This window comes from Eulemur rufifrons, chromosome 23 (assembly GCF_041146395.1).
Source record: "Eulemur rufifrons isolate Redbay chromosome 23, OSU_ERuf_1, whole genome shotgun sequence".
Taxonomy (NCBI): domain Eukaryota; kingdom Metazoa; phylum Chordata; class Mammalia; order Primates; family Lemuridae; genus Eulemur; species Eulemur rufifrons.
In genome coordinates, this window is record NC_091005.1 from 16225938 (window position 1) to 16246425 (window position 20488).

General features: G+C 47.9%; 2 protein-coding genes across 4 annotated transcripts in view; both read right to left on the reverse strand.

Annotated features, from left to right (window-relative positions):
- The window catches only part of PDPR (pyruvate dehydrogenase phosphatase regulatory subunit), a 35566-nt gene extending 31306 nt beyond the window's left edge, over positions 1 to 4260 (reverse strand). Inside the window, exon 1 of the mRNA XM_069497749.1 lies at positions 4174 to 4260. The gene's annotated coding sequence lies outside the window, so the exon portion shown is untranslated. The remainder of the gene's footprint in view (positions 1 to 4173) is intronic.
- A 10186-nt stretch (positions 4261 to 14446) lies between these two features.
- GLG1 (golgi glycoprotein 1) overlaps positions 14447 to 20488 on the reverse strand; it is a 122158-nt gene continuing 116116 nt past the window's right edge. For 2 of the 3 annotated variants that reach the window (XM_069456580.1, XM_069456578.1), the window contains 3 exons: positions 19743 to 19849; positions 17649 to 17812; positions 14447 to 16599 (listed from right to left, as the gene is read on the reverse strand). In XM_069456580.1, coding sequence (XP_069312681.1) covers positions 16524 to 16599; positions 17649 to 17812; positions 19743 to 19849 — 347 coding nt within the window. In that variant the 3' untranslated portion in view covers positions 14447 to 16523. Of the gene's footprint in view, positions 17813 to 19742; positions 19850 to 20488 lie in introns of all 3 variants that reach the window. The other variant, XM_069456579.1, reaches the window with a different exon arrangement.

Genomic DNA, 20488 nt, shown 5'->3' on the forward strand with positions numbered 1-20488 from the left:
CACTCCAGCCTGGGCAACAGAAAGAGACCATGTCTCAAAAAAAAAAAAAAAAAAAGAGCAGGACATAAGCTGAGCCTTGGAGAGGTAAAATTTGGACAAAGACACAAGGAGAAAGCGGAAGCACGATAAAGTTACAGAACAAGTCTGACCATGCTGTGTGCTTGTGAGTGACAGTAAGGAACCTGGTGTGGAAGCTCCACTGTCTATAATGAGTCCTGGGTAGTAGGAACTGAAGGAAGGTGGATGGAATCTTGCTACATCGCCCAGGCTGGTCTCAAACCCCTGGCCTCAAGCAATCCTCCCACCTCGGCCTCCCAAAGTGGTAGGATTACAGGCATGAGCCACCAAGCGAGCCCTTCTCTTGACCCTAGCTCTATCAACTGTCCTCTCTTTCATGCACCTGTGATGTTTCCCTCCCTCTGGCTCCTTTTCCTCAGCATTTTAATAGCTCAAGTCCCTCCCAAGTGATTTAAGAAATGAAACAAAAAAGCTTCACAACTTTATTCAACTAGCAATTTTTAATTTTAAAAATTCTGAACTGTAAAAATTATGGTCTTTGCAAAAACTCAAATACAGGAAGAAATTAAGATTTCCCACCACACAAAAATAACCAATGCCAGTGTTAATGGTATTAGTATTTTCCCAGAATTTTTTTTTTTTTTTTGTAGCAATGAGCTGCCCTGATGTCCACCTGTCCGCCACCACTTTCGTCTTAAGTTTTCATTTTCTTATACCTTATAAGTGTAGTCCGCTGGTAGGTTTTTTAGGCAATAATTTATTCTTAACATATATATCAAATCTGTCTTTTTCACTTGACGATAAATTAATATACGGAAAGAGGTGCTTGTATTTTCTGTTTTTCACTTTTCCCCTATCTTACTCTCTCCTGAACCAACAGCAGTCGGGCTTCTGCCCCAACAGCCACTGACACTGCTCTCGCCAAGAACACTAATGCTCCTAGTTTCCAAGGACGCTTTCCGGGCACCATTACACTTAACCAGCAGTTAATACCACTGATCACTCTTTCCTCCTCACACGGCTTCCTTGTTTTATTCAACATCTGCTTTCCTGTCTTCTTCCCTCTGCCCATCCTGATGTGGTGCCATCCCCCAGGGCTCTCTGAGGCCCGCTTCTCTTCGCATTCCACACGCTCTCCCAGGGCGACTTCATTTCCGACTATGACTCATGGCCTAGCTCACCACAATCCTGAGCCTCGGGCCTGCACACCTAGCTGCAGAATGGCCATCTCCACCTGCATTCCAGAGGTAAAACAGCACATCAAAAGGTAAACCCATCTTCCTCAATCTCCAAACGTGCCCCCACTTCCTGTGTCCCCCAAGTAACATCACATACTAGAAACGTGGATGTTACCCTGGGCTCTGTCCCTTCTCTCATCGTCCCCACCCAGTCAATCATCAAGGCCTGACATCTCTACACCCTAAACCTCCATGTCCATTGCTGGCACCTGAGTACAGATCACCAGCATGTCTCACGCCAACCACTGCAGACGCTTCCTGACAGGGCTGCCAGCCCTGGATTTACCCAACATTCTCCCCTCCACATCCTGATCTTTACACAAGAGTCTGGGCAAGTTTTCTAGAAAAGAAATCTTATTTCATGCCCCTGCTCATATCCCTTCAATCACTTTCTGATGCCCTCAGGAAAACAACAAAACTCCTTAATACGAGCGCAAGATCCTTCACAATCTGGTTTCTTATCTCTGGTCTCATTTCTCTTCTCTCCTTTCACACTCTGACCAAGCCAGATTGAACTACTTGTAATTTCTCACGCATGAACTTTCTCTTTCACCTCCAGGACTATTCCTACCACCTCTCCCCCAAATAAAGATAATCTCAGATTGCGGCCTCATTGACATCTTATCTGACATCTGCCTCCCACTCCAACACTTAGGTTAAGGGACTCTTCTGTGTTCTCCCATAATACCCTGCACTGCTCCCAGCACAGAATTCACCACAGTGTGTAATGGTCGATTTGCCAATCTGAAAAGCCACATAGCAACCCAAATCCGGGCTTTGGAGGAAGACAGATCTGGGTTTGAAAATCTGCCTCCCCACCTCAGTAGCTGTGTGACTTTGAGCCAGTTGCTCAAACTCTGTGCTTCCAGCTCCTCATCCGTACCATGGGCCAGGAATACCTACCTTACATGGTTGCTGCAAAGACTCAATCAGACAATGCAGAAATAACATGACAACTGGCACCTAAGAAGCACTCAGTACATGGTAGTTATTATTCCCCTATAATAGCTGAACTCTCCGAGAGTAGGGACCCATTATAACTTGTTCCATTTTCCTAGCCTTCAGCATAGGCACCTAGGAAATATATGTGAGTACATGAATGAGATGAGAACAGAGAACAAAGGTGATTGGGGAGGAATCAATGACTCAGAGATCTCAAGGGTAGGCCCCAGATTTGAGGGGACATCTAAATAACTGAAAGAATTTTTTTAAACTAAAAATATTTTTATAGGTAGTCACCATGTGCCAGACACTGCCTATGTATACAACTAATTGAATCCTCACAATCCTATAAGGTAGACATTACCAGTTCTGTTCTACACTTGAGAAAACTGTGGCACAGAGAAGTGAAGTGACTCACCCAAGGTCCTATAATACCGGTGAGTGGCAGTCAGGACTCTAACCCTGCAAGTCTGGTACTAGGGCCTGCCACTAATCATTACTCCATGATACCTTTCATGTCACTTCCTTGCTACCAGATGAGTATAAAGAAAGGGCAGCTCTGAGGACAGACCCATAAGAAATCTTCCCTAACAGGAAACTGGGAATTGCAAAGATGGCAGAAGAATCATAGTAACAGATGGGTTTCAAGATGGAATAAACAATGTTAAAAGCCCAGAGTACTAAGAAGGAAGAACAGTACTTCTGACCTTGTGCTCATCATGACCTTCAAAAGAGTGAAGTGGTAAGGGCAGAAGAAAACAAGGGCTCAAAGTAAACAAGGAAGGAAAGGAGGGCACCAGAGTCTATTCTAGTAGGTTTGGCAGCAAAACTAAAGCAAAGCTTGATAGCAAAGGTGATGAAGCCAGTAGAGAAGAAACTCAAGATGCCACGGAAATAAAACATATCACCTGGTTTAAAACAAATTTTATATTTTTTAAAGTCCTGGAAAATGTATAATATTCTCTGCTAAGAGGAATAGCTTCTGCTAAATAATGTTAAGACTGGGGCTGGCTCTGCTCTAATCTGCTCTTCCAACAAGAGCAAGGCGATAGCTCTAACGTCCTGAGTTGTTCCTCTGCATGGCTACAGCACTGCACAAGTGGGCCGCTGGTCACAAGGAAGACTGGCTGAGTATGGGTGGATTAACACATTTCCCACACTTGTCTCAGCAGAACCACCTGGGTCACCTGTCTAAAAACAACAGATTCCCGGGCCCCACCTCCGCAGATTCTGATCCTGCTGGTTCAGGAAGCTGTATTTTTCAACAAGTGCGCCAGGCGATCATGGAAGTTTAGGAAATTAATACAAGTCCCTACCACTGGAAAAGCGAACCCTTTGGGCTGGCTCCTCCTCCACCACTCCGGTCCCCGTACATCTCATGCTTACATGCATGGGCGAAATGGGCTTGGAGGTTCCCAATTCAAATTTGAGTACCATATAAATCACTCCCGAAAGGTCAAACATAAGAATAAAGCTCACTGCCCTGGCCTAGACTTTTCCAGGTAACTTTTCCTTCGGATTCTGCAGCACTCTTACTAGTTAGTAAAGCACAAGCGGACAGCACATTTGAACGCGGGAAAACAATTCCACCTGCAGAGACAGATGCCCGGCTAGACAAGCCGCCGTTGGCTCTGCGCTGCAGAGGTGTGCATGCCCGAGGTGGAGGCAGCCAGAAGCGGAGGTCACCCCGGCCGCCCTGGGCATCCCGGGCTGAGCTGTAGGCGCCTGGAAAAGCAGGTGCGCAGGCCCCGGGGCAGCCCGACAAGTGTCCGCGAGGCCCGGACAACCTTCGCCGTAGAGTCCCGGCGTGGGGACGCGCCTTCCTTAAAGTAGCAGACGGAACCGACCCGGAGCGGAGGATTGCGGGGGACGACCGTGGGCGAGACCAAAGCGGAAAGGGGCAAACCAGGGGTCCCGGGGCGCTAAGGGCCGCGAGGACCGAGAGGCCGGAACGGCCCCGCAGCTGTCTCCTTACCTCACGGGCCACCCACAGGCTCCGCGCTCAGTCACACCCTGGCGGAAGCGAGGCAGCAGCCACGACGGTTGCAGGAGGGTCGCTGCGGGCCGGAAGGGGGAGCAGGGGGTGGGAAGGGGGCGGGGCGGAGGGAGTAAAAAGTTCCGGGGAAGCCGGAGACTGCGACCTTCCGCGCTTTCCGGCACCCCCTGCTAGGGTACGGTCGGAGCGGAGCCGCAGCCGCGCACGAGCGCGCCGTGACGTCACCGAGGAGGTCCCGCCCCTGCCACGTGGGATTGTTTGGGTCTCGCGAGGCTCCGCCCCCGGAGCTACTCTGCCAGCCAAGATGGAGGCGACCTAGAGGCTTGGACTCTCCGGGCCATTTTAGAACTCGGGCTTCGGACCCGATCGGCGTCGATTTCCGCAAGTGGAGCCAAGACGTCGGAGATGGGCAGCAGGCCCCGCTGGAATGTGGGGAGCGCGCGGGTTCTTTGTACCCTCGAAGCCTGTGGCCAGGTCCTGCCCCATAATGGGTCCGCAGCCCAAAGCCACATGCAGTCCTGGGCGTAAAAAAGGTTTTTACACTGGCGGTCACGCTGTTTCTTGGAAGTCGTTGTGGACCTTCGTGGGCGAGGCCCTAGCAGAGCGGAGCGGATCGGAAATCCGTTCTGCTGGCTTGGCCCGATCTTGAAGGCAGGACTGGCAAGCCTGAGTTCCTGCCCCTTATTTTAACTACTTGCACCTTCCCAGCTGGGCTCCGCTCAGAAGAGCAATCATTCACTCAAGCCTCAGAGAAGTTCTCCCATCCACTTATCCCTCACTATTACATCGCTCTGTTGCCTTTATAGAACTCATCACTATTTCAAATAGGTTTTGTTTACTGCCTTTCCCAACGGTGTAGGCTCGGCCCCTGTTGACAGAATCTTTGTCTTATTCACAGCTAATATTCTCAGCACCTAGAATAGTGCCTGGCACTTCATCCAGTAAATGTTTCTTTAAACGGATAACGATCTAACGACGCAGCTACTATCGCAGCTACTATCGCATGTCGCGGCACACTCCCCAGTTTCTATTCTTTGGATTCAGTGCCATCTCCCTACACAAGCCAATCTTGTGTTTTATTGCTGGCCGCCTGGGACTAGGCCCGGTGCTGGGTGATGGGATCCAACGATGCACAAGAAAGAGAGGGCTTCTGCCCTTGGGGAGTGGTAATAAAACTCCAGGGACTCCTGTGTCACCATGCTAGCCCACCGTCTACATAGTTACACCTCACTCACTGGCCGGTCAACTCACACAAGACCACCCAGATAAGGTCTGGCTACCGAAGGAATGAAACTGCCTCTTGCTACTGATGTATGAAAATTCAAGACATGCTGGGCTCCTTTGCTATATAAATACTTCCATAATTTAAGGTTTTTGTTGTTGTTGTTGTTGTTGTTTGTTTGATTTAACTAAGGTTTAATGCTTGGGGTCACCTACCTGCCCAAAAAAGATACTGAGCCATATAAGACATGTTATTGGGGAAGCCTTTCCTGATGCCTAGATGTGGCAATTTTGGGAGAAAAACATCACAAGTTTTCTTCATGAGCCGTGTGGCTCATGCCATATCCAGGCACATGAATTTAGGAGAAATCTGGTTGACTGCAGGAGATGGTAGATGAAGTAAAGTGGTACTTAATATGCCGAGTCCATTCTGTTTACATGCAGTAAGTAGGGAACAAGCTGTGTAGCTCTCTCCCTACTTCCATCCCTCATCACCATAATCAGCCTGCACTGAAAAATACTAAGTCCTAAGGCTCTGATCATTGCCAGGGACGAGTCTTGTCCTTTGTAGGCTCTCGTAACCACTAATGCACTATATTTCAAGGGGGTTGAGTACTTTTATGTTTTTGGCTTCCTTTTTCCATAAAACGTCTGAGTTGACTCTTGACTTCTCAGAACAGAGCATCCCTTGAAGAAATAAATCTTTTTTCATAGGTAATTTTTCTTATGAGATTTGGATACATTTAGCTTTTTATCCTTTGCAAACATCTTCTGCCTTCTTGTTTTCCTGTCTGTCAAGGACAGAAATTACAAGAGGTGGGAAGGATATTTGTAGCATCGGTTTCAAAAGATCTATGTCAGGATTTCTTTTGCACACCAAAAACTGGAGCTTGGAGCACCTCCTCTCTCCAAGCCGGGTTCTAGTGCCTTACACTCCAGAATGTCACATCGTGGATGTAGGTAGGAAGAATGAGAAAGAAAGTTCGTTTCAGTGTGTGGGTTCCCATCCGCCCCACGTAGCCTCTCCTTCCTCAGAACAGTGGGCACGGGGCAGAAAGCTCTTTCGGGGAAGGGTTTTCTAGCAGCACAGTTAACACTTCACTCTGGTCAACACTCGGGATGTATAAAAGCACCATTGTAATTATTGTAAAGTACTGTAACTCGTTATTCGTGTCTGTAGATGTGCAGTTCACCTCAGCCCTTTTCTGTTCCTGTGTAGAGTTAGAATGAGGGCCTGAAGACATTCGAGGCACTTTAGTAAATGGGATCTATTCCCAGAAGCCCAGGTGACTTTGGGCACACAGGGTGACGGAGCATTTCTGCCTCCCGTGAATGTGGTATTAACCTTGTGCACTGTATTTCTATCAAGCTAGGTTTCCATTAAGATTTCCTTTTCATGTTATAAGGATTGTAAATGAATAAACAGACATCGTAGTGACTCTTCCACGTCCACTTGTGAAATGTTCAAGTGCAGTGACGTGGTATGCGTACTAGCCATCACAAATGTCAAACTGTGCATAAAACCTTTTGTCCCTACGTGTGTTACCACAGGTTAAGAAAGAAACCGAGGTTTGGAAACTGAGGTAGGGAGGATGTGGGTGTTTATCTTCTCCTCCATGCAGCCCTGGCATGGCTGGGGGGAGCCTCCCTCCTCCCCCTGATGTTACTATCACTGTCACTGGACTGCACAGCCTATGACTGACTTCGTAGTCTGAATGTGGCTTTAACTACCACCCGTGTATGTTGGAGCCCGTGTTTGTGTGGAAAACAAGGGCGTGTGCGTCCTGCTCACACAGTGGGAAGGGGAGGACGTGGTCTGAGGGAAGCAGCCAGTGGCCTGTTACTACCCCAGCGTCCAGCCACACATTCGGTCACTGGACTTTCTCTGTTTATCCAACCAGTTTTTGAGCAGTTACATCTGGGAATCCTGCAGGCTAACATGTCCTCAACAGTCTCTTCATCTGGTCTTCCAAACCCCCTTTTATTTCCAGTTTCATGAATGGTCACCCCGCCAGAAACCTGGGAGTCATCTGATCCCCCTCACCTCTCCCTCCACCTCCAGTCCAGCATCCGCCCAACAGGCTCCTCAATGCCTCTAATCTGTGGGGACCACTCTGTCCCCACCGCCACTGCTGTGGTTCAGAGAGTTACCGTCCCTGACTTCAGTACTAACCTCCTAACGATTCTCCTGCTTCTGTCATCTCCGTCTTTTCTTTGCAGGGTCGTCTAAGACACAGCAGGTCACTGACTCCCTGACTTGAAACCCTCAAGTGACGCCCCTGTGTCATGAGGTAAAGCTCAGACTCCTGGCCAACCAAGGTCGCTGTGGTGTGCTGGCCGAGGCGCTCCGGGTTTCAGGAACCCTGCTGGGTGTGATGCCGGGGCCTGAGCCCAGTTCACTCTCCCTGCCTGCGGCTGCGACTGCATCTCATCTCGCACCTGCTCTTACGTCACACTGAGAGGTTTACCACATCCATCTTTTGCTCACTAAGATGCCCTCCTGGCACCCAACTTGCTGTGCTGGTGGGAAGTTCTGAATTTAGAATCACACGACCCCTTCAACCACCCTGGCAGAGCCCTCCCATCTTTCAAAAACTCAGCCTAAGACCACCACCGTGTCCTCAGTGGAGCCTTTCCTTCCCCAAGAGAATGGGCCTCCCGTTGGTGTCCCCACCACACCTTTTTCTGATATGTCTTGTCTTTTCATCCTTACTGGTTCTGTAAAACCCTTTGAGGAGGGCTTAACTTCTTTGACACTCCAGCACCTAGCATTTGCCTGGCATTTCATAGATGATTAAATGAATGGGGAAAAGTGGAGAGACAAAGCTTTAAAATGTTTTAAATTTTTTTCATTTTTTTATTGGGCAACACTTCATTCTATAAAATAGAATAAGTATTCCCCTGTTCTAAAATTTTTAAATAATTGTTCGCCGATTTGAAATCAGGGAAAATGCCCCGTCGCCTCCCAGGTCAGACGTGATTCCTTTATTGCCTTTGTCCACAACCACAAGCCAGTAGGTGGCGCTGTGGCGTGTGATTTGCAGTTTCCTGGGCTCACAGGGCTGTGTGGACAATGTCAGGATCAATTAGAAACCCAAGTCAGACTCATCAAACCTCCCTGGGAAGGCTGATAACCCCGCGTGGCCTCTGTGGCACAGAAGGACTGAAATGAGGCTCCGTGGGTGCAGCCTCAACAAGAGGGAGGTGCCCTTTTCCTCCAGCTGCTTGTTCACGTGAAAGTCTGTAGACTTAGGGACCCGCAGACACTTAGATCTAGGCTGCCATCTGCCTCAAGCCCTTCAGAATCCCAGATTGTCATGGTGGGTTAAGAGCATGACTTATTAGCTGGGCATGGTGGTGCATGCCTGTAGTCCCAGCTACTCAGGAGGCTAAGGCAGGAGGATCACTTCAGCCTAAGAGTTTGAGGTTGCAGTGAGCTATGATGATGCCACTGCACTGTAGCCCAGGTGACAGAGTGAGACCCTGTATCAAAAAAAAAAAAAAAAAAAAAATCGCATGACTTTGGGCTTGACTGGGCATTGCCTCTGTCTCTTCCTTGGTGTATGACCTTGGGAGGTCACCTTTCCTAAGCCTCTGTATCAGTCTGTACACACACATATATGCGGGGGAGAGAGAGAGAATGAGAGCGAAATTTATTTTAAGGAATTGACTCACATGATAGTAGAGGCTGGCAAGTTTGAAATATGCAGGACAGGTCAGTAGACTGGAAGCTCAGGGAAGAGCTGATGTTGTGGCCTTGAGTTGAAGACAGTCTGGAGGCAGAATTGCTTCTTCCTTGGGGAACCTTAGTCTTTTTTCTCAGGGCCTTCAGCTGATTGGATGAGGCCCACCCATATTATGGAGAGTAATCTGCTTTACTCAAACTCTATCGATTTAAATATTAATCACATCCAAAAAATACCCTCACAACAATATCTAGATTGGCATTTGGCCAAACATCTGGGCATACTAGCATAGTGAAGCTGACACACAAAATCAGCCACCACAGGATTGACTTGCTTGTAAAACAGGCAATGATGTATTTTTTGAGACTCAACTGATAAGACACATGAAATAATTGATCCATTGCCAAATCCTTCTGTGCACAAGTTGCTTTTTTATTACTCCTGCAAGGCGAATTACATGGCCTGGTTCCCTGGGTTTCCAGATTGTGGGAGACAGTGGGAGATGAGCAAAACTGAACTACCCAAGGAGGCCAAGGGACAGCTCAAGGAGCAAAGGACCTGGGCCCGGGCTCGTTAGCCAGTCAGCCTGTTAGTGATGGGAGCTGGTCTGGAGTCCCCAGGTGCCACTGGTGCTGATGTCTTTTAACTGAGCTCATTGTGGCTTGTTTACTAACTATGTGGGTGGCACGCAGACTTACTCCAGGATGCAGCCTGGGAGTCGGGTGCAGCTGTCTGAGCCCAGGGAGCTATCTTTCCGTGCCCAGGACAGGCATCCGGGTGCATCTCTACCCCAGGGCCCTGGTGATCTTGGCTGACTTGGTCCTTGTGTTTTCCAGGCTCTTCGGCGCCCTGCAAGTAGCTGGATATTTGTGCTTCATCCTCTCCTCAGACCAGCTGGCCCCACTTGGCTTTGGAACTTTCCCACTGGGTGACCAATTTGAACACTCAACTTCTGCTCCTTTAGGCTCTGGGTTGGAACATTCCAGACACCTGACAGGGAAGCTTTGTGTCCAGTCTTCCCCAGCCCATTACCGTGGGGGACCAACTGCTGCCAGCCTTTGTGGGGCAAAGGCAGCCAGGACACTTGGCCACAGAAGAGGGTGCAAACGCAGGGTCGTCTGCCTAGAGTCTCATCCGAGCAGAGAGCCCGTACTAGTGATACATTGCCCTTTACCCAGCAGCTTTTTAAACCAAAGCCCACCAGCAGGATCACAGGAGGGAGAAATCCCCATTGCAACAAGCATGGAAAACTTGGGCGAGGAAAGAGCAGGGTCCCATTCTCCTGTCCAGATGTGCTTAGTGCCAGAGCTCTGAGCCTGACAACACACTTGCTTGCTCTGGGCTCCACTTTTTCTTCTCAAAATGCTTTATAAATATCTGGTCCCCTTACTCCCTGCAGTAAGGGTTAACGCCATTCTTCAGGTAATCAAATAAGGCACAGACTCTCTTCATGTAACCTGGTTCCACACTTCATCCCAGAAGTAAACTCCCGCTTTGTCTAGCCAGGCCATGCTTTCCTCCTCCAGGCAGGCTTCCAGGATCTCCAGCTGCAGCTGACCAGCCAGTCAGGAACCAAGAGGAACAAGAGAAGCAGACAGGGTGCAACCCCCAGCCCCCAGCCTCCTGCTACCTCCAGCCATGGTGCCCTTCAGCACTGGCTGAGGCAGAGGCGGCATCCAGAAGGGAGAGGGGTCTCCAGGGCACCCTCGGCATGTCAGGGACCCTCCACAGAGACGCAGCCCTGCCCTGAGGGAGCCAGCCTTGGGCGACTTGTGTCTCCCATCAAGCCCAGCCAGGCTGAGACCTCAGGCTGCTGACTCACCCGGGACCTGCTTCGAGTTTTTCTGAGAGGTTATCAGCGTTTTGTGACTAATCTTTAGAATTTAACTTTTATTTTTACCAAAGCATACAGATACTAGTTTCAAGTCAACTGATGCTACAAGGCTTATAATGAGCAGTAGCAGCACCCAGACCCGCACCACCCTGGGGAGTCTCGGTCCCCAGGGGTGATCACTCTCAACTCTCATAGCTCTTTCTTCTGGTAAGTAACGATTTCTCAATTCATGCTCACACTGTTATTTTATTGGTTTCCAGGTTTCAGATATTCTCTACTGACTTGAAAGGTAATTTAGCTCGCAGATCCCGGCGACACTCATTGCCCCACCTGCCGCCCAGCCTTGAAATTTGATTTTTTATCTTCCTTTCTGGGTTGAATCAATATTCATTGTTTACAGTGTTTTTTTTAATGTGCAAATATCATTGTCACTTGAGCCATGTCACACACTATAATTACACTTCTGTTAGTTTTCCTTTGTCTGAAAATGTCTTGATATCACCATTATTTTTGAAGGATATATTTAGGGGATAAAGAATTTGGGGTGGACAGTTTTTTTTTAATTTCAGCACTTAAAGATGTTCTTCTGGCCGCCATGATTTCTGATGAGAAGTCCAAGTCATTCAAATCCCTGTTTGCCTGAAATAAGTTTGTTGTTCTTCTCTGTTTTCAAGATTTTCTCTTTATCTTTGATTTTCAACAGTTTCCCCATGAAGTGCTTAGGGACAGTTCTCTTCAAATTTATACTGTTTGGAATTTACTGAGATGCTTTAATCTGTAGACTTAGTCATTCACTAAAGTTGGATGTTTTCAGTTATTGTTTCTTTGGTTTTTTTTGTTTGTTTGTTTGTTTTTTGAGATAGTCTCGCTCTGCTGCTGAGGCTAGAGTGCCATGGCGTCAGCCTAGCTCACAGCAACCTCAGACTCCTGGGGCTCAAGCAATCCTCCTGCCTCAGCCTCCTGAGTAGCTGGGACTACAGGCACATGCTGCCACACCTGGCTAATTTTTATTTTATTTTATTTATTTTATTTTATTTTATTTTTGGTAGAGATGGGGTCTCACTGTTGCACAGGCTGGTCTTGAACTCCTGGCCTCAAGCAATCCTTCTGACTTCAGGAAATCCCTGCTACCATGCAAACTCTGTAAGCCTTAATTTTTAACATCCAGATGCAAATTAGCTTTGCTGAGAGTAGGAGAAGCCAAAGAAAAGGCTCAGGAAGGGTGTCCAGTGAAGGCCACTGACCCAGGGACCGGGCTGTTGGGAACCGGGGTGGGAGCACTGAGTAAAGGGGGCCACAGGAGGGCTCCATGGAGAGAGGTTCCAGGGATGTGGCCTCCCCACGACAGAGCCTCACGATGTGGGTTCAAGAGTCAGAAAACCCAGATGTGACTTCCAGCTCTGCCACTAGCATACAAAAAAGGAGATCAAGGTCTCTTTTCCCCTAAAAGTCCTATAGTCTTGCTCTGCTCGACCCAATTAGCCAAGAATTAAAGACCTTATCCATAGATTTGTATCAGCTGACAAGTTCACTGTCATTGCTTATAGTTTCAAAAACTTCTAGCAGAGCAGGTGGTTGGAGATTTCTCCCAGTCACCACAGAGAAGATTTAACAAGTAAAAACCTGCAAACTCTTTATTAAATTCTCCCATTTCATCTGTACAGAAAAAAATGCACATTATGTTCAGAACATATCTCAGTAACATCTCAAAATTACACAGCATGAACATGTAAAAACAAGGAACTGCCAGGATTTTATACATAGAAAGGAAACCCATTTACAAAAGAGGCTTGTTAATTGTACTTTTCTTTTTTTCTTTCCTTCAAAAAAAAAAAAAAAAGTTAAAGGCCTAAGATCGCACACAGCATTTGCTGCAGTCTGTTTTCCTGCTGGGACTAACCTGGGAATGCTGTGCTGGGGGGAGCTGCCCAGGAAGCCTCCCTGTTGTCGGCTCTCCTGTGGGTCCCCCCAACGCAGTGCACTGCAGTTGGACCTGGGGGACGGGTCTGCACCACCCTGGCATGTCTGCAGAGGGCCCTGCTGGGCTCTGGGGTCCAGATGTCAATTCTATGTTGAGGGGAAGGCAAAACACAATATAGAGGCACTGTCTGAACTCTCACCTAGCCCAGGAATGTTTCTCGAGTGCTCGCTGCACCACGCCCTACATGTGGGTTGTGATGGATCGTGGGAAGGGGGGGGAGAGGACCACCTGTTAGGATCCCGTCATCGCCAGCCTGAGCAGAAAGCCCCATCTTTGTGCTCCAGGTGACAGTCCTCTGGGTCCCCACAATGATCTCACCAGATGGCCTGGGGGAGCCTGTCATCCTGAAGATCAGTCTGGGTTTGCTAATGACTTATCTGTTGGCTGATGTCTGGGTAGGAATGGGTATTTGGCTTCAGACTCAACAGCCCTAGCATGTGACCTGGTCCTTCCTGGTGACGGAGGAGGACCAAGGAGTGTGGTTAAAGGCATGGCCAAAGGCAAATGGGAAGAAGAGAGGGAGGCCAGAACATTGGATCTGGCCACACGCCCTTGGGAACCAAAGAGGCAACTCAGAAGAAATTGTCCCTGTAGGCCCAAGAGAAACCCGTGACACCAGAATGCTGTATTTTATAAAATTACTTAGGTGCTGCCCAAATGGTGAGAAATAAAAGAGAGCATTCTGATCTGAGGTTTTTCAAATTTATGAGAAGCTGAAATACAAGTAAATATACCAAAATACACATAATCCAAAAAGCCATATTCTTCTTTTGGTTCTCTGGCCCACATTTAGGTTGAATGTGCCAGGCTGGTAGGCTGACTCTGAGGGTTCCTAATTCGGCTTCCTTCTCCTTATCTGCTGACTCAGACTCAGTTCCCGTGGAGAGTGTTTACTTTTGTGATGAGCAGGGGGAGCAATGGGAAGGGAAGGACTTTCCTCAGAGGGACCCGAGGCCAGCTGGGAGAGGAGGCCCCACGAAGCCACCTACCCCTTCCCTGGATGACTCACTAGAGCAGGATCTTTGGGACAGAAGTAGTATCACGAGGCTGGAGGCCGGGAGGATGGGAGACATGTCCGGAAATCATACTGGTACATTACATAAAAGTGAATCTTCCTTAGGAATGTCAAGGGGAGTCAGCCACATAATTCCCTTTCCAATCTATCTGATAAAAAGTAAAATGTATGTGTAGACGTCCTCACCATTGGATTCTTCTATTAGTTGATCTCATGAAATAGGAAGAAATGAAATAGTAACTCTCTGTCCCATCTGCTAGGAAAGCAATCACCTCCCTGAAATGCATCTGTCCCCCATCAGCCAAGCTGCTCACTGTCCCTCAGAAGAGGAAGTACAGGGTGTAACAGCCAAAGGCCTGCAACGAACTCACACCAACACCTGCTTACTAAATACCAGTTCATCGGTAGCCCTAGAATTCCCCGACCTTCTAAGGATGCACTGGCTCAGACTAAGCTGGAGCCACAGCACTGGGATTGGGAATGGCAGCCAGAGGGAATGCAGGGAATGCAGGGAATGCAGGGAATGCAGGGAAGGTCTTTCCCAGCGCCAAACCCAAGCCTTTGGTATGAGCCTCTGTTGGCGCATCTTGTCAGCGACTTGTCTTGGGACAGCAGCGAAGTCCAGGGATGGACCAAGGTCTCACTCACAGACACCCCCTTCTGTGGGAGAAGCTCCATTGGGAACAGTTAATTTTGTTCTTGACATTTTGCCCAGATTTCTCATCTCTACCACAGGGCCTCCAACCTGGGCTCTTGGCGGCTATGGAAGGTTGTGGAGAACACTATGTGTAAGAGTCCCCGAGAAGACACTGTCATGAGCTGGCAAGGCCAGATTGACAGTGACCTGGCTGCAGTCATTTTCAGCAAGTGCCCGGAGCCTTGGCCTTGGCAAAAAACCCTAACGGTTACTTATATTATTGTTTGTAGGCTAGACATCAGGAGAATAGAGAAAGGCCACAGTCCATCATCAGCTCCTACAGAAGGATCACAGTTCCTCTTAACTAGTCCTCAGCCAGTTGATTTATACCCATCATTGCCCCATGAGGGGGAACTGGGGGTGCCCGGGCCCTGCCTTGTTATGCCAAGTGAGATACATAACAGATGTAGCTGGGCTTCCAGTTTGGATGGCGCTGGGTCCATTGGATTTAGAAAAATTTGCTCAAGACCTGCCTGGGACTTTCAAGCGCCAGTCATAGGAAACTACTCCAAGTAGGAAGGTAAAAGACTTTCTTGTACCAAGCAACTCAAGATACCAGCAGAGATATAATTTCTATTCTAACCATTTCTAAAGATGACAAATGTTCCAAGAACCAAACTCTTCATCAAACTTCCAAATCTGCTGCAGACAACTAATGGGATTTTCTCAGTTTAGAGAAAACAGAAATATCAAGACATTTTAGAACTACAAGGATGCTTTACATGTCGGGAGGGAGACTGCAGAGATGGAGAATGATACCCCCACCCTAATCAAACAGTGAACATTAATCCTATCCTGTAAACCTCACAGATATATCAGTGGGAATCTGCATTTAGAAGACAGTCCTGGTTCTTGCTATCAAGACTCAGCAGCCCCCACCCACAGGGGAACCCCTGGACAGGGAAGGTCCAGACCAGCTCAGTTCGGGCTGGCAGTGGTGGCAGTAAGGTGTGCTGCACATACTCCAAGGGTTTCAAGTTTTATGAGATTGAAGAGTCCCAGGACGGGTGCAGAGAATCAGGGAGACCCTCAGAGCAGGACTGAGGGGACCAAGCAGCTTAGCAGCTTCCCTTGGTGACTAGCATTACCCTCGGCAGGGGGGACATACAGCTGGCTTCTGGAACCCACTGCCTCTAGGAAGGGCAGCAAAATAGAAAAAAGAAAGAAAAGGAAGAAAACCACAGTATTCAAATATATGTCAGTCAGGTTAGACAAGGAGTAATTTGGATCAACTGATCCACAAACTGACACACCCTGTACGGAGCACATCTCAGGCAAGACAAACGTTGCTCAGGTGCCTCGGTGGACGCGGACAGCGTACTCGGACAGCACACACGGACAGCAGGAAGGAGAGGCAGGAGGAGGAAGGGCACCGTGGGTGGGCCTCGGTCTACGTGGACAGTTTTAGGCACGTGATTTATAATACTTTGCGGACATCTAACAGGTTAATAAAATATATATTATATAAATATATCTCCTACTGTACAAGCTGCTTTCTTGTGCAGCCACTGTGACTTCGTGCTCCAAACCCAACCAAAGGTGTGCCAGGTTGAGCCGTGTGATGCTGGGACTCCTCCTATTCTTACAACCCAAACCTGTCACCTCCACGCTGGAGGAATGAGGGGGGTGGCGAGGAATATTGCTTCTATAAAGCTCAGATTCTGGAAAGGTTGATGAATCACCAAAATACAAAATTTAGCCAATGCCTAGTAGAGTGGGTACACGCAGCAGACAGAAAGAAAAAAACAAAACAAAACAAACAAAACAAAACAAAACAAAACAAAAAAAACACGGAGAAAATCCTCCATCTTTTAATGTAATAAATTTCCACACCCTCTCCACGTAGAGGCACAAAGAAGCATGTCTGGAAGGTTTGCCTGGAGTGTGCAGAAAGGTCAGGCTGGACTGCCAGGCGCACCCTGAGACCATGCTAACTCTTTATAAGCCACTGTCTGTGACCTGTATTGTAGCCTGAAAAATAAAGCAAAGTGAATCAACCCCCTGCTCCTCTTTCCTGTTCTGCAGCCCCCCACACCCAAGTCTTCAAGGACCCTTGCTGCCATCACTGCCTCCCGGTGGAGCACAGCACTTCCGGAGAAACTGCTGCTCAGCAGGGTCGATCCGGACGCACGGAGTCCTGCACTGTCCTGGAGGAGGAAGGTTACTGGGCTCCCGCAGCCGAGGGACTCAGCGTCCAGCCTCAGTACAGATCAACAGAGCACCCACCTTCACAAACTTCGGGTCCCCTCCCCTCCCCATCTGCCCTTGGCCTAGGGAGGCTCCTGCTTTACTTCAATGCCGTGAGGAGATCACTGAGATATCCGTGCCCTGGGGCTGTGACCAGCAATGGCTCATGTCGGGTGGGAACTGGAAGGCATCACTGTTTCAGCAGAAGAAAACAGGACCCAGAGCAGGCGGGTTAGTGGTTTCCCACTACTAGAAGACCATGGCCCTGACGTGGCCCAACAGTGCTTCTGAGAGATGAATGTGACATCTCAGATACAGCGTACTGGGTGGTGTGCGTCCCCTCTAAGTCCTGCCTTCATTTTACACAGTCACACAGAAGAAATAACCCCATTGACCAAATAAAGCCTGGAAGAGATGTGTTACTATATACATTTTTTTCTTTAAAAATTTCTTTGCTTTTTTTTTTTTTTTTTTTTGGTGTTTTCTTTTTTTTAAAAAGCATTTGAGTTGCAGGTCAGGTGAGTTGGTTCTGGAAGTACTGGTAGTTCTGTTGGTATGAGAGACTTGTCTACAGGCAGGTAAACCCAAGTTTGCCAACAAAGGCAATAACCCAAGCGGCCAGCTGCTGATGCTGCACGAGTGGTGAGGAGGAGGAGGACACCATGAACATGGGCGAAGTCAGGATGGGACAATGCAGTGGACACCTGCTGATGCTCTAACACGGGTGTTGGTGTCACCTCTCAGAAGAGCGAGGCGAGTGGGTACACTATACAGGAGGGCTGTACAAATAGGGCACGGATAGGTAGTTCCTTTGGTGATCAAGGTGGCTCTACCTGTCCTTGAGCTCTCGTGTCACTCGCTTAGTGATCCGTCCGCACATCAGGCCAATCAGGAACAATATACAGATGCTCCCACTGATCACAGAGAGAATGTAGTTCTTGGACGGAGACGTCATTACTTGCATAGCGAGATCAGAGAAGCCATCTGCTGGGGCCACCTAGAAGGACACAGAGCACGTGATCTTCTGAAAGAACTGGGCTGGTGGCAGTGCTAGGTCTAAACATCCCCCTAGATTTCTAGTTTAATTTATGTCTTTCTTTTGGGGAGGGAGGGGAGTGCAAAAGAAAATCAACAGAGAGCTACAGCTCTTTCTCCTGATCATAAAACTATGTATGTCTGCTGCACAAAATTAGGAATATTGAAAGACAAAAAGAGGTGCAGTCACCCACAATTCTATCAGAGAGATCACCACTAGCAACATAATAACACTAAGGACTGGACAATGTGTTGGGCCCTGAGCAAAGGGCTCCCTGTGTTCTCACTGAGCGTTCACACCAAGCCTAGCAAGCAGGTTTCACAGCTTCCATATTGCAGGTAAAGAGTCAGTGGCCCAGGGTAAGGGTAGTTAAATGACTTGCATGAGGCCACAGGTTCTTACGTATTTTGATTTATGCTCTTCATTGTGTTTGCTGCCTTTTTAAAAAACGGAAAAGGTGAGATTGTGCTGTATGTTAATTCTGTGTCTTGATTTTTTTCACTCACCATTACATCACAGGCATTCCCCATATCAAAAACAATATGCGGACATTACTTATAATGATAGAATATACTTAACCACTCTCCCATTGTGGACATTGATAGTTTAACAGTTTTTATCCTCAGTTTTCCATTGCTTTCTTCAGTGGACCTCTATAGTAGCCTGCCTTGGCAGAATCAGGACCGAAAGGTTCCCATACACATGAACCTGTTCTTTTGAGTCTCAGCCTGGGTGCTAGACGTGATCTGGCCCAGAGATGTCCAGGCTGTTTCATCCCATGATAGAGCAAAGAGGCGTGAGACTACAGAGATTTGAGCACCAACAGTTGCCAACACGAAACAAGCAGTGAATCACTCTGAGTCACTCTGCAGCAATGCCATGCAGCTCAAAGGAGCGGAAACCAATGAAAGAAGAATGGACCAATGTAGTAGCTCTCTCTACTGCTTCACCCCTTGGGAGAAGGGGTGAGGGAGTGTTAACTATTGTGACAAATATGATCCGTCCCCTGCATCTCTCTTCCGTCTGGGTATGAAGACTTTCTCTGGTCATTCCCTCTTGCCTTGTTACCCTTGACCTGGAAGCATACAGGGGATAGGAAGAATTGGCCAAGAAGGAGGGGCGTTCCCATGGTCACTTTCTTGATCTAAGGTCACTGGGAATCTTTATCCCAGTGTGAGCTGATACAAAAGCATGGATCTAGAAACCTACAGATCTCGGGCAAATCATAATCTCTGAAGTCAGTTTCCTAAAGTCAGTTTCCTGAGGGAATACTCATTCTACTTACCTCACGGGATTTCAAGGTAATGGCATAATATATCCACCAAAGTATTCTGTAAGCTACAAAGCAATGTATACATGAGAAGAACTGTTATTCTTCTCAATGAGACTGAACTTCTGTAGGGAAAATTTCGCCCAGCCCAAGTCTGCCTGGGTACCACACACATTCACCAGTGTCCTGCAGTCTCCCTTCATCCTATTCTTCATGTTCCAGACCACTGAGCACTGGTCTCATGTACATATTTTTCTCCCAAAGACTGTATAAAATTATAAAAACAAGCTTTAAGACAGGCAAGGCTGGATTTCTTTCTTTTTCCATGGGCATGATGTCTCTTTTCTCTTTGGGTGACTCACTTTTCAGTACTGAACCATGGGCAACTGAGGGCAGAAAGCAGTGGCCCTGGCAAAACCTGGCAGACACAGCCAAAGGGAGATGGTGACTCCAGGCTCATGAATAGTCAAGGAGTTTTAAAAGTGCACTGACCAAGTTTTCAAATCCACTTCTTGCTAGTCCCACAATAAGGACAAAAAGACCAGTCAAATATCTCAAGAGACTGGAAAATGACAGGAGAGATCGTCAATCGTCACGTTAGGAGAGTCTCCTGATCATTACCTTTGCTGCGTAACTCCACATTTCGATGCGGTCATTGAGGCGTTTTTTACACTCGGGTTGTAACCTCACTCGCTTATCCTCCAGTGCTTCCATGAGACAGGACATTTCTGTGGAAGGAAGTGGATAAGAAGGAGAGTCTGAAACTGTACAGATCAGAGAAGTTCCTGTAAGGCTGGGGAAGAGGCTATCCAATCACCACAGAGAATTCAGATCTGAAGGCTCAACAAAGTTAAATTCATTCTAGGAAACTTGAGCCAAGAACCAACATGGAGAGAACTTATATTTAACCTCCAAGTTTGGCTGTGCAGAGTCTCTGTTAAACCCGCTTCTTTTCGTTGGGCATACCTGGTCCGAAAACAACTTTTACACCTGTTCTAGCTCCAGCCTCACAATGAACCTGTCTATTGAGCCCACTGTGGCCACTGGGAAGTGGAAGAAGCTGGTTTGGGTAAGGAGAGAAAGAGGGGCCAGGATGACGACTTAACTTTTGCTTCCCCGATAAATACAATAACTCAATTCTCCCTTTTCATCAAATCTTTAGCTCTGGTCATGAACAGGTCAGTTCACACCTACAGGATTACTCCTAAATTCACTATTGCCACAAAGGCCTTGTTTTAGCATCAGCCAGGCCTCCAGGGCATGCTGTCTATAGTTGGGCTGCAGCTACAGAACAGAGTAGCTATAACTGATGCCTGAGAGGGAGTCTGCTCTTCCAGAGATAGTTCAGACAGGGTCAGAGTGAACAT